This window comes from Perognathus longimembris, chromosome 1, assembly GCF_023159225.1.
Source record: "Perognathus longimembris pacificus isolate PPM17 chromosome 1, ASM2315922v1, whole genome shotgun sequence".
NCBI lineage: Eukaryota > Metazoa > Chordata > Mammalia > Rodentia > Heteromyidae > Perognathus > Perognathus longimembris.
The window spans coordinates 85,372,637-85,387,434 of NC_063161.1; the positions used below are offsets into that span (position 1 = coordinate 85,372,637).

Genomic DNA, 14,798 nt, shown 5'->3' on the forward strand with positions numbered 1-14,798 from the left:
GAATGTTCATAAAAATAGTAGCCATTATTTCTAGTATTTAAAAACTTACTTGATTTTAGCAAGGCGGCAAGAGTGTCTAAAGCAACCCTGTCAACACAACAAGAAAACACAAACAACAACAAAGCTAGTAAAATTAATCTATAAGAGTGAATTCATATAATCTTGTCAGATTACTAATTATTCTATTAACTATTCCAAAAATTATTCTTCTTAGAGATCAATTATATACTATGCTTTTGTATGTATCTGTCCTTTCAGCTTCAATACAAGGACTGAAATGCTCAAAGTAATCCAAGAAAGTTTTGAGAAAAAGAACATTAACACTGTTGAAGCCTTTCTCAGAAGTTAGATTAAGTCAATTATCTGTATTTGACACTGGAACGTTAACACAGGAGCTATGCATAATATTAACACTTATACAAAGCAATGGAAATAGAAACAAATTTTAACACAGATTAATGTTGTATCTACAAACTCTATAGATATTTTCTTCCTCAAAGTATTTCAGTTCAGTCCAACTATGATGTGCATAACATTATAAATGATAACAATTATACATCATTATCGAACTTTGGAAGTTTGGGGACAAGAATGACCCCTTTCAGCCATAAGGTAGACAAGAGAACTATTATCTCAAAAGCACCCCTAAAGGATGAACCTAAAACTTAAAAGATACATATATTTTCTTGTACATCACTTACTCAGTTACACACAGTGAAATCAGCAACCACTTATCAGCTATAATATCTATCACTGTGGAAAACCTGTAACTGAAGTAGTATTTACAATATGAATTACTGAAGAAAGGGCACTTCATTATTAAAAGAGAGCTACTTCATACTATTTTACCTCTTAGTAAGGTTTTAGCAATTATACTTAGTTTGAATTAAAAATAATGTCTGTTATCCAAGTCAACTAAGTATTTCACTCATCAAGCATTTGTTGAATGCCTACTAGATGCCCACAGTAGCAAATTCTTCATGGGTATAAAATCAGAAAACCAGCATCTCTTCTACATATACATACACACAAATAATGTAATAAATGTACATGGCTCTGAAAAGACTAGTTAAGAAATTAAAACCCCCCAAAAAGCCAGTAAAGTAAAAGTTGCATACACCTATAAAAAGATGAGGTAGCATGACCAGATAATTTAGAGTACAACTGACTAGAAGCACTAAGATAGATGCTGGCTAACTGTAAGACTTGGAAGAATAACCCATAACTAGGCACAAAGTAAGTGTTCAACAAATGCTAATAAAAGTAAGTTCTGAACAGATACATTTTGGTTTGACCCAAAACAAAACAAAAACAAAAAAGTAATTTAAAAAAAATAGATTGAAAAAGAAAACTACTGTTCAGTAAGACCTGAAAAAGTGCTAGACCCTATTATTGGTGGTTGCTTTCTTTTTTTGCTTTCTACTTTAGTTCTTAAAATAAACCTGGCTTATACAATCTGCAAAAGGATGTGGCTTAGTTAAAAGAACATAACTAAAACTCAAAGAGCTTCTACCACCCTGTCTTAATTAAAGTTAAGCAGGAAAAAGATGTAACCAAAATGTAATTACCAAGGGCCAAGACACCTGACCAAAGCAGAAACTTCAGAAAAAAAATTATCAGAAGATTAACAGAAAGGAAGCAAACTACTTTGATAGAAAGAGCTCATCTCACACTGAGAAAACACAAAAAATGATCAATTTCAGCCTTAATGGAATGAAGTTCAAGCACATTAATTAAAACAGAAATTGGAACTGGGCATTGCTGGTTCTTCCCTATAATCCTACCTACTCTGGAGCCTAAGGATCCATGTTCAGAGCTAGCCTGAGCAGACAAAAATCAGTGAGACCCTATCTCCATTTAACCAGCAAAACAAAACAGTGAGGAGTGGAGCTGGCCCAAATACTGAAATTCCTGCACTATTTGGACCTTTACTAAGAAAGACCTTTACTAAGAAAGAAGAGTGAAAGTGCCAGGTGCCGGGGCTCTAAACTATAATCCTAGCTACTCAGGAGGCTGAGAGCTGAGGATCATGGTTTGAAGTAACCAGGGCAGGAAAGTCCATAAGACTCTTATCTATAATTAACCACCAAAAAGCCAGGAGTGGAGCTGTAGTTCAAGTGGCAGAGCATAGCCTTGGACAAAGATAACTCAGGGGCAATGCCTGGGGCCTGAGCTCAAAGCCCAGGATACACACACACACACACACACACACACACACACACACACTCTCTCTCACTCTCTCTCTCTCTCTCTCTCTCTCTCTCTCTCTCTCTCGAGCTCAAAGCCCAGGATACACACACACACGCACACACACACACACACACACACACACACACACACTCACTCTCTCTCTCTCTCTCTCTCTCTCTCAAGAATTATAGCATATAGTTAGAGATAGATATAGAGATTGAGGAAATTGGAAAAATTTTGCAGCTCCCAAGGACAGATCCAGGCAATGTAAAGAAGTGCTATATCATTAAGTGACAAATATATGAGAACACCCTACTAAAAAGATTCCCTCAACTCAATGAGCTTAATAAAGCACTGAGTACCGTATCTAAAGTATTTTGATTTAAAAGAGATACCACATGTAACCAAGTCACTAAGTCTATCAGACTTATCACAGACTTTTTAATCACAAAATATGAGAAACATACTTTAGAGTTAAATGACCCAGCAAAGTTACCTAATCCAGAATGTGGGCCATCCATAGAAATATCATATAAGTCCTTCAATAAATCCAACAGAACGAAATTATTGAGGGACATTTACTGATATAAGACATACAATCAAATAAAATGTTCAGAACTTATTCAGACCTGATGTGAATAATCCAACTATTAAGTCAGAAAACAAATGATACTAGGCACAAAAATAATATTGTGGCTACATAACATTTTTAAGAGTCTCTGTCAGTAAACGATTAGGGTAAAAAATTTACAGACAAATGTAATGGTGGATATTTTGTTTTAAAATATTCCAAACTAAGCCAAGAACTGGTGGCTCATGCTTGTAATCCTACCTACTCAGGAAGCTGAGATATGAGGCTCTCTACTGGAAGCCACCGTTGGCAAGAGACTCTTATCTCCAACAAAATCTAGAAGTGGAAGAGCACTATTGCCTTGAATAAAAAAGCTCAGGGACAGCACCCTGGCTCTGAGTTCAAGCTGAAGAACCACTGCCAAAAGAAAAGAAAGAAAAAAAAAAACCATAGGGAAAGATGTAAAATGTTAAGAACTAAAACTGGAAAAAATGTTAACTGTAGAAATCAGTTGACAAGTACATGAAGAATTCATTATATTGTTCTTTCTTTTGTATAAGCTTTAACACTTCCTAAATATGATGAGTAATAAGATATGTATCTTGCTTGGACTCTGACTCAAATACGTCAGGTGTAAAAGTGCAATTTTGAGACAACGGGAGAACATAAACTGGACTGTTGTTGTTTTCGGATGCTCTTGGGGCTTGAACTCAAAGTCTGGGCACTGTCCTTGAGCTTCTCTTGCTCAAAGACAGCACTCTACCACTTTAGCCACAGTGCCATCTCTGGACTTTTCTGTTTATGTGGTATTGAGGAATTGAACTCATGACTTCATTCGTGCTAGGCAAGCACTCTACCACTAAGCCATATTCCCAGCACCACAAACTGGATTTTAGATTGTAAGGAATCAATTTTGTTGATATCGTTGTAGTATAGTGGCCATTTTTTAAGGCTTTATAAACTGAAGTATTTACAAGAGAAATGATGTTGAGCTCCAATGGCTTACATCTGTAATTCTAGCTACTTAGGAAGCTGAGATCTGAGGTCCGTGGTTCAAAGCCAGCTAGAAAAGGAAAGTCTGTGAAATTCTTGTCTCCAATTAATGACCAGAAAGCAGTAAGTGGAGCTGTGGCTCAACAAGCAAATAAACTCAGAAACAGTCCTCAGGTCATGAGTTCAAGCCCAGGTCAGGCAGAAGAAAAAGAGAGACAGAGATAGTAGGACCAAGAGATGATAATAGTAAGAGAAAATCATCCCAGAAAAATATCTAGGCTTTGATTTTAAGAATACTCCAGGAAGAAAGATAGTGAGTTCAGACAGTCTGGGCTAATGATCTCAAAATAAAAATACAAAGAAGGGCCTAGCTCAAGTTGTATTACATTCGCCAAACAAGCACACAGCCCTAGTTCAATCCCTACTACCACCAAAATAAGGAAAAAGGAACAAATACTATAGAAAAAAAAAATATGCAAACCAAAGTGCAAAAGGAATACAAAAGCATTGGATTGTGATAGTTGCTGAATAGTAATTTAATAATTAATTTAAACAAATACAGTATGACTCTACTATATATGTTTTAAAAGGCCCACCAAAAAAATGTTGAAGAACAATCTCTATGGCATGGTAGGACATACTTATTACAATCCCTGTACCTAGGAGGCTAATTTCCAGATCAGCATGGACAAACATAGATAGCTTTTTAAAAAAAATTACGAATAGATTTAAGAAAATACTAGAGATTCCAAATAACTATAAACTGCTTTTGTTTTGGGGGGTTGAAAGTTCTATAAAAGAATAGAAACATATATACTTCTTAAGACACATAAATATTTGTATAAATCTCAAGACAAAAAATCCACCAAAAAATACATGATTTTTAACAAAACAGAAATGTACAACTTTAAGACCCAGTCAGGTAATTCTGAGAATGAAGGAAGCAGCTATTAAAACACTGCAGAATAGGTTTGGGAATACAGTAGGCAGTCAATAAATATTTCTCAATGAATGAAACAAATTACTTCTCCTTATACTAACAATGTTTTAAAACCTATATTTCTATAAATAATATGTTTGTTGAATTTCAAATATTCTAATTTTGATACATTCTTGAAAGATTATACTTTTGCTTAAGGAAGTCTATTATATTAAAATCGTCATTAAGCAAAGAAAAAACTATAACCACAATGAATTCAGTCTGCTTACTGTATATAACAAGGAGAACCAAAATAACAAAGGATATACCTCCACATTCAAATCATTTACTCACTTCATAAGACCTGAATTCTTCTTACTAAATGGTCCGATGATTTTAAATAGCAATTCCACAACTCCACTTTTCCCTAAAGACACTGAATTCACAGCTGAAAGGGAGAAAAAGATACAAAAGAATATGAAAATTTCAGTAACTATTGTGTATACTTAGGAATATAGCCAAAAACATACACAAAGGGTTTAGTAAAAGTAAACTCAAGTCACTCTGAGTCACTCTAAGTCTACCTTAAAGTAAGCATTTGAAAGAACAATTTTTTTGCTTTGATTCTATAAAAAGTTTTAGGGGCTAGGAATGTAGCTTAGTGGTAGAGTGCTTGCCTAGCTTGCATGAAGCCCTGGGTTCGATTCCCCAGAATCACATAAACAGAAAGGGCCAGAAGTGGTGTTGTGACTCAAATGGTAGAGTGCTAGCCTTGAGCAAAAAGAAGGCAGGGACAGTGCTCAGGCCCTGGGTTCAAGCCCCAGGAATGGCAAAAAATAAAAAATAAAAGTTTTAAGGGAATTAGGTTTATACCAAAAAAAAATTTTTGAGTCCTTCAGTTGCTCATTTGTTTCATAATTAAATTATTCAACATTGGGAATAAGAGATAATAAACCATCTCTGTGCTCAGAAAATACAGTGTAGAGGAATGACAAAAATTACAAAACAACTGGCAAACTACTTTCTAAATAGTTAAGAATGTAGGCTATCTGGGTTATACTCCTGAGGAATCCCTAATTCACAGTAAGAAAGACATTTGGGGGGAAAATAATTCCTGGTCACAATCTTTAGAAGTTGGTTCTCACAGAAATTGGCATTAAAGAGTAAATTGTTTGAGAAATATCTGGACAATAAATCTAAGATAATCATGGGTATAAGCAGTTACATGTTGTTAAAATGTAAGAGCATCAGACAGTTACAAACTAATATAATGAGAAATGAAGGTAAGAAAAATTATAAAGGGCCCTACAAGTTGTTGATTCTTTCTGGCAAAGAAACTGCCAGAAAGAACAATTACCTGGCATTGTAAACAAAAAAGTTAGGATGTATAGCACTCTGGAAGAAAATGGATTTGAGACATGTTCATTAGAGTATGGTCTACATTAGATACAGAAGATCTTAAATGAGCCACTGTAAATATGGAAGAAGAATTGTTGTTGGTATTTCACACAGAATGTACAAATGGTTACTGGGAAAATTATGCCCAACAATATCAATTCTGAACTAGCATTATTTCTTAAAATAATACACTATTTGCTAGCTTTCTAAAGGTTAACTCAATAAAATGTGCTACTGAAAAATGGAACTCTTAATGTTTTATAGAATAATCTTAGTTGCCCATTGTTCCATTATCATTTTTAATTGTATGCCTGCCTTCCTTTTTCCTTGATCAGGTTATTTGATGGTTTTTCTCATTTACTTTCATCCAATTAAGTCTGACCAAGTATGCTGCTTAATCAAATTATTTTTTCCAATATTTAATTTTTTTTTTTACTTTTAATGTTCCAATCCTATGTTTATTTCTCTGTTCTTACCTTCTTTGGTTAGGCATCTTATTCATTTTTTTCTTGTTTTATTAAATAGATGCTCAATATTTTAAATGTTTTCAATGTTCAAAGAACATATTTTTCCTCTGAACATACCTTCAGTCAAATTCTATACACCTACATCTAGCACTGTGTGGTGACAAAAAACATATATTCTATATAACACACTACAATAACATATATTCTATACTTCTTAGTTTTGTACTTTCATTAACCACCTCATTTCATGATCATAGAATAAAAGAAAAATGAAGACCGCATGGGTCTGAAACCTAATATGGCTAAGTGAAATTTTGTTTGTGAAAACATTGTATATGAAACCTTCTACTTCCATATTATTTCTTTTTTTTCTATTATTTATTTTGTTCTGCTACTTCCCAACTAGTTGTGAAATATAGCCAATCTCAGCACACAATGCTACTAAAGGACTTCCTTCTCCACTTTTATCTGTGGAAATCAAAAGGGATTTTCCAGCTGCCATCTTCCATAGGCTGCCTACTTGACCCTTAAATTCAATCATCTAGGAAATTAGGGAGAATTCTTACCTCACATAACTTCCATTGCCTTGGAGCTAAGTTATAAGAGCCATGTTATAGGTTCTCCTTTTCATAAATCTCATAGGTTCATAGTTAAAGACTTGAATATTTTCATTTTGTGTAACTTTACAACACTGAGTTAAAGGAAAGCCATGCTGATACTCACAGTTGGCAGAATACACTCGTAAAAGCTGAAGACAAGGAAGAACCAAGCGGTGGTTAGGCAAATGCTGTTTGACCAAACTCAGGGTTATATTCAGAGCCCCAGTAATTCTAGCTTTGACTCCAAATTTTTTATCTGTTAAAGAGAAAAGAAAGAAAAAACTCATTCATATAAAACTTTTCAGTGAAATGAAGTTATAAAATGATGAAATTTTTAATGTATCATTAATACATATTATTAAGCAGTGAGTTAACATGATTCAAACCTATCATCATAGCCAGGCATTGGTAGTTCATTATGTAACTCCAATTAACTAAAAAAAAAAAAAGGCAGAAGTCAAGGTGTGGGTCAAGTAGAAAATTAGACTTGAGCAATTAAAGCTAAGCAAGAGCTCAAGGCACTAAGTTCAACAATCAGTTTTAGGGAAAAAAACTGTAGTAATTTTTCTATTGGTGTTTGATATTCATACTTCTGAAACACAGTTTTCAAGAAATTGTTGCAGGGTATACGAGAAGAGAATGGGAAGACAGGTGTTAAATAACCCAACACTTAGGTATCATGAAAGGTAGAATTTAAGTGACCTACTACATAATTATGTCTGGTTCAACAATTCCCAGGCATACTATGATGCATTTTGACATTTACTATATTTGACATTTAATAATTTATTACATTTTTTGCGTGAGCTGTTTGTTTCTTCATTAATTTATATACTTTGTAAGTTATATATTTCATATTATTAAGGAATATTGACAGTAGACATCTAGATTCTTTTCTATTTCTACATTTTGTTTTCATTTTTGTTTTTTGTGCTAGGCCTGGAGTTTGAACTCAGGGTCTAGGTGATGTCATCAATGAGACTTTTTGTTCTAACCCAGCACTCTAACATTTGAGCCACACAGCGCTCCAGCTGGTTTAGTGCTTAAATTGGAGATAAAATCTCATTGACTTTCCTTCCCAGAAGGCTTCAAACCTCAATCATCAGATCTTAGCCTCCTGAGAAGTGAGAATTACAGGTGTGAGCCACTGGCACTCAGCTTAAAGGAATATAATCCTTAATTTTAAAAAAAAGGAAAGCAAAGTTATTTTCAATTGGACAAATTTATAAGGTAGTATCATAATCCAAAACAACTTTATGTGATGATCAAATCAGAGCAGTTAAGCTTCCTATCTCCTGAAATTCTTTTTTAACTTTTTTTTTTTTTTTTTTTTTTTGGCCAGTACTGGGGCTTGGACTCAGGGTCTGAGCACTGTCCCTGGCTTCTTTTTGCTCAAGGCTAGCACTCTACCACTTGAGCCACAGCACCACTTCTGGCCATTTTCTGTATATGTGGCGCTGGGGAATTGAACCCAGGGCTTCATGTATACAAGGCGAGCACTCTTGCCACTAGGCCATATCCCCAGCCCCCTGTTTAAACTTTTGATTAACATAAAATTATTGTGCCTATTATATGAAGTACAAGGTGATATTTTAAGCTGAATAGAATATATACAATCCGGAATTCACATTTTTCACATTTTCACAATCTTATTACACTGGGTCTGAAGTAAACACTTCTTTTTGTTTTTTTTGTTTGGATTCTTTTTGGCAGTACTGGGATTGAACCCAGGGCTTCTTGCTTGCTAGGCCAATGCTCTACTGCCTGAGCCAAATATCCAGCTGTTTTGCTCCAGTTATTTATTATTTATTTTTATTTTTTGGTGCTGGTATTGGGCTTGAAATAAGGGCCTCACCTTCTCCTTTAGCTTTTACACTTGACAGGTGCTGTATTTGAAACCACTATGAATCCAGCTTTTTGCTGGTTAACTGGAGATAAAAGTCTCATGGAGTTTAGTGACCGGGGTGGCTTCAAACCTCAATCCTCAGTCTGCTGAGCATCTAGGTTTATGGACACGTGCCACCAGCACTTTCTCTGGTTATTTTTTGAAACAGTGTTTTGCTTTTGTGCCAGATCTAGTATGAACTGTGATTCAATTTATACTTCCCACCACAGCTGAAATGACAGATATAAACAACTTTATCTGATGAGATGTAGTCTCCAAACATTTTGCCAGGGCTGGCCAGGGAATGCAGTCCTCCCAATCTCAGCCTCCTGAGTAATAGGATGACAACCATCATAACTGCAGAAGAAATCAAGTTCCTGATTTTTATGCTCAAAAGGAAATTGAAATAGCTAGCTACTTCATAGGAAAACTTACTCTCACCTCACAAGAAAAAAGTAAATATACAGAAAAACATTTAGGAATTACATGGGACAATACACTTCTATGATTCCGGTATTCAGAGTCAAGCAGCACATTTGTCTTCTCAAATGTGGAAGCTAGATCTAACATCTGACTGGACATGATAATCTAGACAGGACTCTAGACATTCACACACAGATTAAAGGAAGCTACCCTCTTAGGAATCACATACATATATCAGCAGGCACACATAACATGTGTGATTGACATTTGTCCCTAAGCTTCTGTTGCTCAAGGCTAGCACTCTACCACTTGAGTCACAGTGCTACTTCCAGCTTTTTCTATTTATGTGGTACTGAGGAGGAATCAAACCAGGGAATTCATGCATGCTAGGTAAGCACTCTACCACTGAGCCACATTCCCAGCCCTGAAATGAAAAAAAAAATGGTAAAAAACTTTAGATAGCCATATTGATCTTGGTAGAGATATGCAAATACACATTTCTATGAAACAATATTTTACTGTTTTAAGTTAAGCTAAAATTTCTTCCTCCTTTGTTTCATAACCCATTCTTCTTAATTTTGTTGTTGTTGTTTTTTGGGTTTCATTTTGTGGATCCTGTGGCTTGAAATGGGGTCCCAAGCTCTCTCCCTGAGCCTCTCTGTACTCAAGGCTAGCATTCTACCACTTGAGCCACAACAACACTTCAGCTTTTTCTGACTAGTTTACTGGAAATAAGAGTGTCACAGACTTTCCTGCCTGGGCTGGCTTTGAATCGCAATCCTTATTTCTCAGCCTCCTGAGTACCTAGGATTATAGGCGTGAGCCACCAGAGGCCAGCTTAATTTCTATTTTTTAATATTTTACACATTTTTGTTGTAATAACCAGTCTTAGTCTTTCAAGTCTATTTTGATCTTTTAAATCAGATTTTAGATTCCTGAGCACTGAAAATGTATTTTGTCAGCCTAAATATATTAATGAAAAGCAATGGAATTATTTTATCACCAGTCCATAACCCTCTTAGATTCAACAAAACTCGCCTTTTGTGTCTCTTTTACATACATATATCAGCAGGCACACATAATATATGTGATTGACATTTGTCTCTTTTTTCTACCTCATACAAAAGAACTCATGAATTTGTGGTCCTCAGCTCTTGCAGGTTACGAGTTAACTATAAAAGCATTCGACTATCAAAACTTTAAAAAATAGGGCTGGGGATATGGCCTAGTGGCAAGAGTGCCTGCCTCGGATACACGAGGCCCTAGGTTCGATTCCCCAGCACCACATATACAGAAAACGGCCAGAAGCGGCGCTGTGGCTCAAGTGGCAGAGCGCTAGCTAGCCTTGAGCAGGAAGAAGCCAGGGACAGTGCTCAGGCCCTGAGTCCAAGGCCCAGGACTGGCAAAAAAAAAAAAAAAATAGTATTTTAGATTTTAAAAATCAATTTTAAAACAGGAAGAATCAATGTTGGAAGACAACTGGAAGCTGAGCACTAGTGGCTCATGCCTGTAATCCTAACTGCTCAAGAGGCTATGATCTGAAGAAAGATGATGTCCAATTAACTACCAAAAATCCAAAAGGGAATCTCTGGCTAAGTGGCAGAAGTAAGCAAAAAAAACTAACAGAAGCACATAGGCTCAGCATTCAAGACCCAGTACCAACACACACATATACCACTGTTGGGATACAATAATTATGCAAATGAAACACTTACCTTTTGGTCCAATCTTTGCAAGAACAGAATGAACATGTATCATTAACTCTTCATGTGGGGGAGATTCCTTGCTGGCATTCACAAGTAGTTGTAACAATATTTGTGAACCACCTCTGGCAACTAAGAAACTTGCTCTCCGACCTCCACCTAAAGAATATTTCTTTTTTTAGATTTTGAATAACAAATCCTCCCAATAGTAGGTATCACAACTGTTAGCATTCAAGAAACATTTAGAGATGATTTCTAAAATCAAATATTACTTAAGTCACATTTTGTAATTGTATAAACAATAGTTTTATCTCCTTTCTTCAGTTAAAAAGTAACAGATTAAGGATAAAAATACCCTGGTCCCATGGCTCATGGCATATAATACTTAGGAAGTTGAGATCTGAGGGTTGTGGTTCCAAGACAGCCCTAGCAGAAAAGTCCATGAGACTCTTATCTCCAATAAGCTACTCAGAAAAAATGTGAAGTGGTGCTATGACTCAAGTGGTAGAGTGGTAGCAAAAGAAAGTTAGGAACAGCACACAAGTCTTGAGTTCAAGGTCCATGACCAGCCAAAAAAACAAAACAAAACAAAACCAAAAAAAAGTAAAAACAAATTATATCAAAATTGTGGGTCCAAGGCCTTGAATGTAGAGGTGAATACTTAAAAACATACCAAGTACAAAAGATGACATAATATGCCTCCAGGATAAGCTGAAATGCTACCTATACTCCTATGGCATACCTATGCCACATACTCTCTCTTTGCCATATATCTTTTCTATTAAATGTTCCTACCATTTTTTTAATGTTCAAATCTTACCTGAATTCTTCTCTTGTCAGACAAAAAGACTTGAGGGTCAACATAGCTGCCCTAGATTTCTATTAACAAATTTGGTACACTGGTCAGAAATTTTCAGATTAAGTATGTCTTTTGCTGACTTGGATTCACCAAAAGGTAACATGTTTTGGTACCATGACTCAGGTACTCAGATTTCCTATTATCAAATCTTCTTGTGCCTGCCTCAGTGTCTTGGATTCAACAAGTCTGTTTCTGCAGGAAGTAAGAACTGCCCTCCTCTATCCATCTATGTCAAGGACACAGCCATTTGCTCCACTCTGCAAGCACTTTTCTAGTGCTTAGACTCTGACTGCTTTCTTATCCTCACCTAATATTAGTCAGGGTGGCTTGGCTAGGCATGACTTGCTTTGAGACTTCTTCCAGGTACTGCCACTGCCCTCCCTTGGGGTTACTTACTAAATGCCACATGCTTCCTTCATCTACAGAGTTCTCACTTAGATCTCCACTCTGCTTTTTTTACGTTCAGGTGTTGCCCACTCCCCTACTGTTCCAATCCTCTGAACATGTCTGAAACCTTTGACAAATTCATACTTGGTATGGTTTTCTACCTTTATTGAAGCATTTCCCTTGTTGCTGCTTACTGTGCAACTTATTTAAGAGCTTTTCAAATACATTACAAGATTTTTGCCATCAGAGTATTCAACAGAGGGAGGATAGCTAATAATAGGATCAGGAGCCTCTTAGCTCATGTCCCTATCTGCTGCCTTTGGTGGGTTGAAATTAAAAAGGGATTGATAGGAAACTACTTACATCAGGCAGAACACGATGTCCTTACCCTGCATCTGATATAACTGCTAACTGGAGAATGGGATACACCCTGAGCCAATCCCTTATATTTAAGAAAACAGGAAGAATAATGAATTACACTGAGGACAATCTACATTTAGCTCCCTAGAGGCTACCATCTATTTGGTGTGACATAAGATACAGCTCCTGCCACCCAGGCTCCTTCCTGAAGACGTTCAACAGTACAACTGCTATCTTCTCATACATGGGGTTAAAAGCCAAAAAGTATGGCTAAAATTTCATATACTCGCCAGTGCAGTAGAAGGGCATAGACTGGGACCACAGTTTAACTTCCTTGGGAAAAGGGTTCACAGGCAAATCATATAGAAAAGAAATTACACAGAAAAGAAAATGGGGCCCCTCTGGAGATCATCAATTCACTTCATACTGCACTGCAGCTAATCATTTTAAGAACACAGTTAAGCTAACTTTAATGGGAAACACAGTGGATAATGCAAAAACATGTATGGTGGAACGAGTTCTAATACTGCTCCTCTAGTTTAGTAATAGGGGTAACTATTACTCTCCTTTCTGCAGCGGCTGCCAACAGATTTCTGTGTGTTCTGTGTTTGTGCTTGTGTATTTGTGATTTGGGCTTCTATGTATTGTGTAACCTGGCTTATATAATACATCTAGGAATCCTCCAAAAATCCTGTGATCATAAACTCATCAGAAAAGACAAAAGAACAACAGCACTGTAATGGCCCGTCATGCTTCTTCCACTAGTTTTGCCTTGTTAATATTAGAATGACAGATACAAACAAGCCTGTGCCACTTGTTTGTAAACAACTGATGGCTAAAAGTTCTACCTAGGAGTACTCCAAATTAATATACTTGATTGCAAGTGCTATTTTGCTATTGTCGTTTTGTGCCAGTCCTATGCATTCGACTCAGGATCCAGACACTGTGTCTAAGCTTTTGTGCTAAAGTTAGCATTCTACCACTTTAGCCACAGCTTTACTTCTGGCTTCTTGGTGGTAAAAGTCTCAAGAGCTTTCCTGTCTGGGCTGGGTTTGAACCACAATCCTCAGATCTCAACTTCCTGAGTACATAGGATTACAATCACAAACCACTGGCACCTGGCTACAGGTGTTATTTTCATGTATTGGGCAAAGAATTACACACACACACGCACACACACACACACACACACACCACTGACTAGATCTGATTTTCATTTTTGAACTCAATTTCTACATGTGTTTAAAAATATCTAATCTAAAATTTATTGTAGATGTGTGTAAACATCTTCAAGATGTTCTTATTATTAATACATAAAAGATACTGTCATTCTGGAACAATAGTTATCTCAACCACGTCTAACCAAACTATAAGCATTTAGAAATTAACTCTGGCTCAAGCTAAAGAAAGGACAGTTTTAAACTCAAAGAACAAACAAGTCTTGGGATTGGTTATTTAAGCAAATGATTATAATCTAGCTCATCCTAGATTCAACTACTTTATAAGATATGAATTCCAAGAAATGTGTTTGTTAGGGGGAAGAACACAAAGTACAATGCCTATGTGCCTCTGGTCATATAAAATGCTATTTCCAAAATAAGCTTCAGGAAATGGAAATGAGGTTTTTTCTTTGTTTTTGTTTTCTTTTTGACTGCTTTGTTCATTTATCTGTCTTCGGAAGGGCAAGAGGGAGCAGAGAAATGGAGGAACAAAGGGTGAATAAATGTAGCAGTGGTACTCACTAGATACAATGTTGAAAATGAACTAGGCAACTTGTGGATCTATGTTGAAAATGAACTATGCAACTTGTGGGTTGGGATGGGAGGGAAAAACAGAAGAAGAGAATGGGTAACACTCTCCAAAAACAAAAGCACTCATTACTTGACTTATGTAACTATAACCCTTCTGTACATCACCTTTATAAGAATAGTAAAATAAATTTTTAAACTTTAGGTTTATGTACACCCATGTAAATAATTTGAAATTACATGAGCTTCCATAATGTAAATATGCTAGGATTACAGGCGTGAGCCACTGGCATATC

The 14,798-nt window shown here is 36.0% G+C and overlaps 1 protein-coding gene across 5 annotated transcripts in view; it reads right to left on the reverse strand.

Moving 5' to 3' along the window:
• The window catches only part of Agtpbp1 (ATP/GTP binding carboxypeptidase 1), a 176,994-nt gene that overhangs the window by 110,405 nt on the left and 51,791 nt on the right, over positions 1-14,798 (reverse strand). For 4 of the 5 annotated variants that reach the window (XM_048331509.1, XM_048331495.1, XM_048331502.1 and 1 more), the window contains 4 exons: positions 11,161-11,307; positions 7,262-7,393; positions 5,028-5,121; positions 50-87 (listed from right to left, as the gene is read on the reverse strand). In XM_048331509.1, coding sequence (XP_048187466.1) covers positions 50-87; positions 5,028-5,121; positions 7,262-7,393; positions 11,161-11,307 — 411 coding nt within the window. Of the gene's footprint in view, positions 1-49; positions 88-5,027; positions 5,122-7,261; positions 7,394-11,160; positions 11,308-14,798 lie in introns of those variants that run through there. The other variant, XM_048331523.1, reaches the window with a different exon arrangement.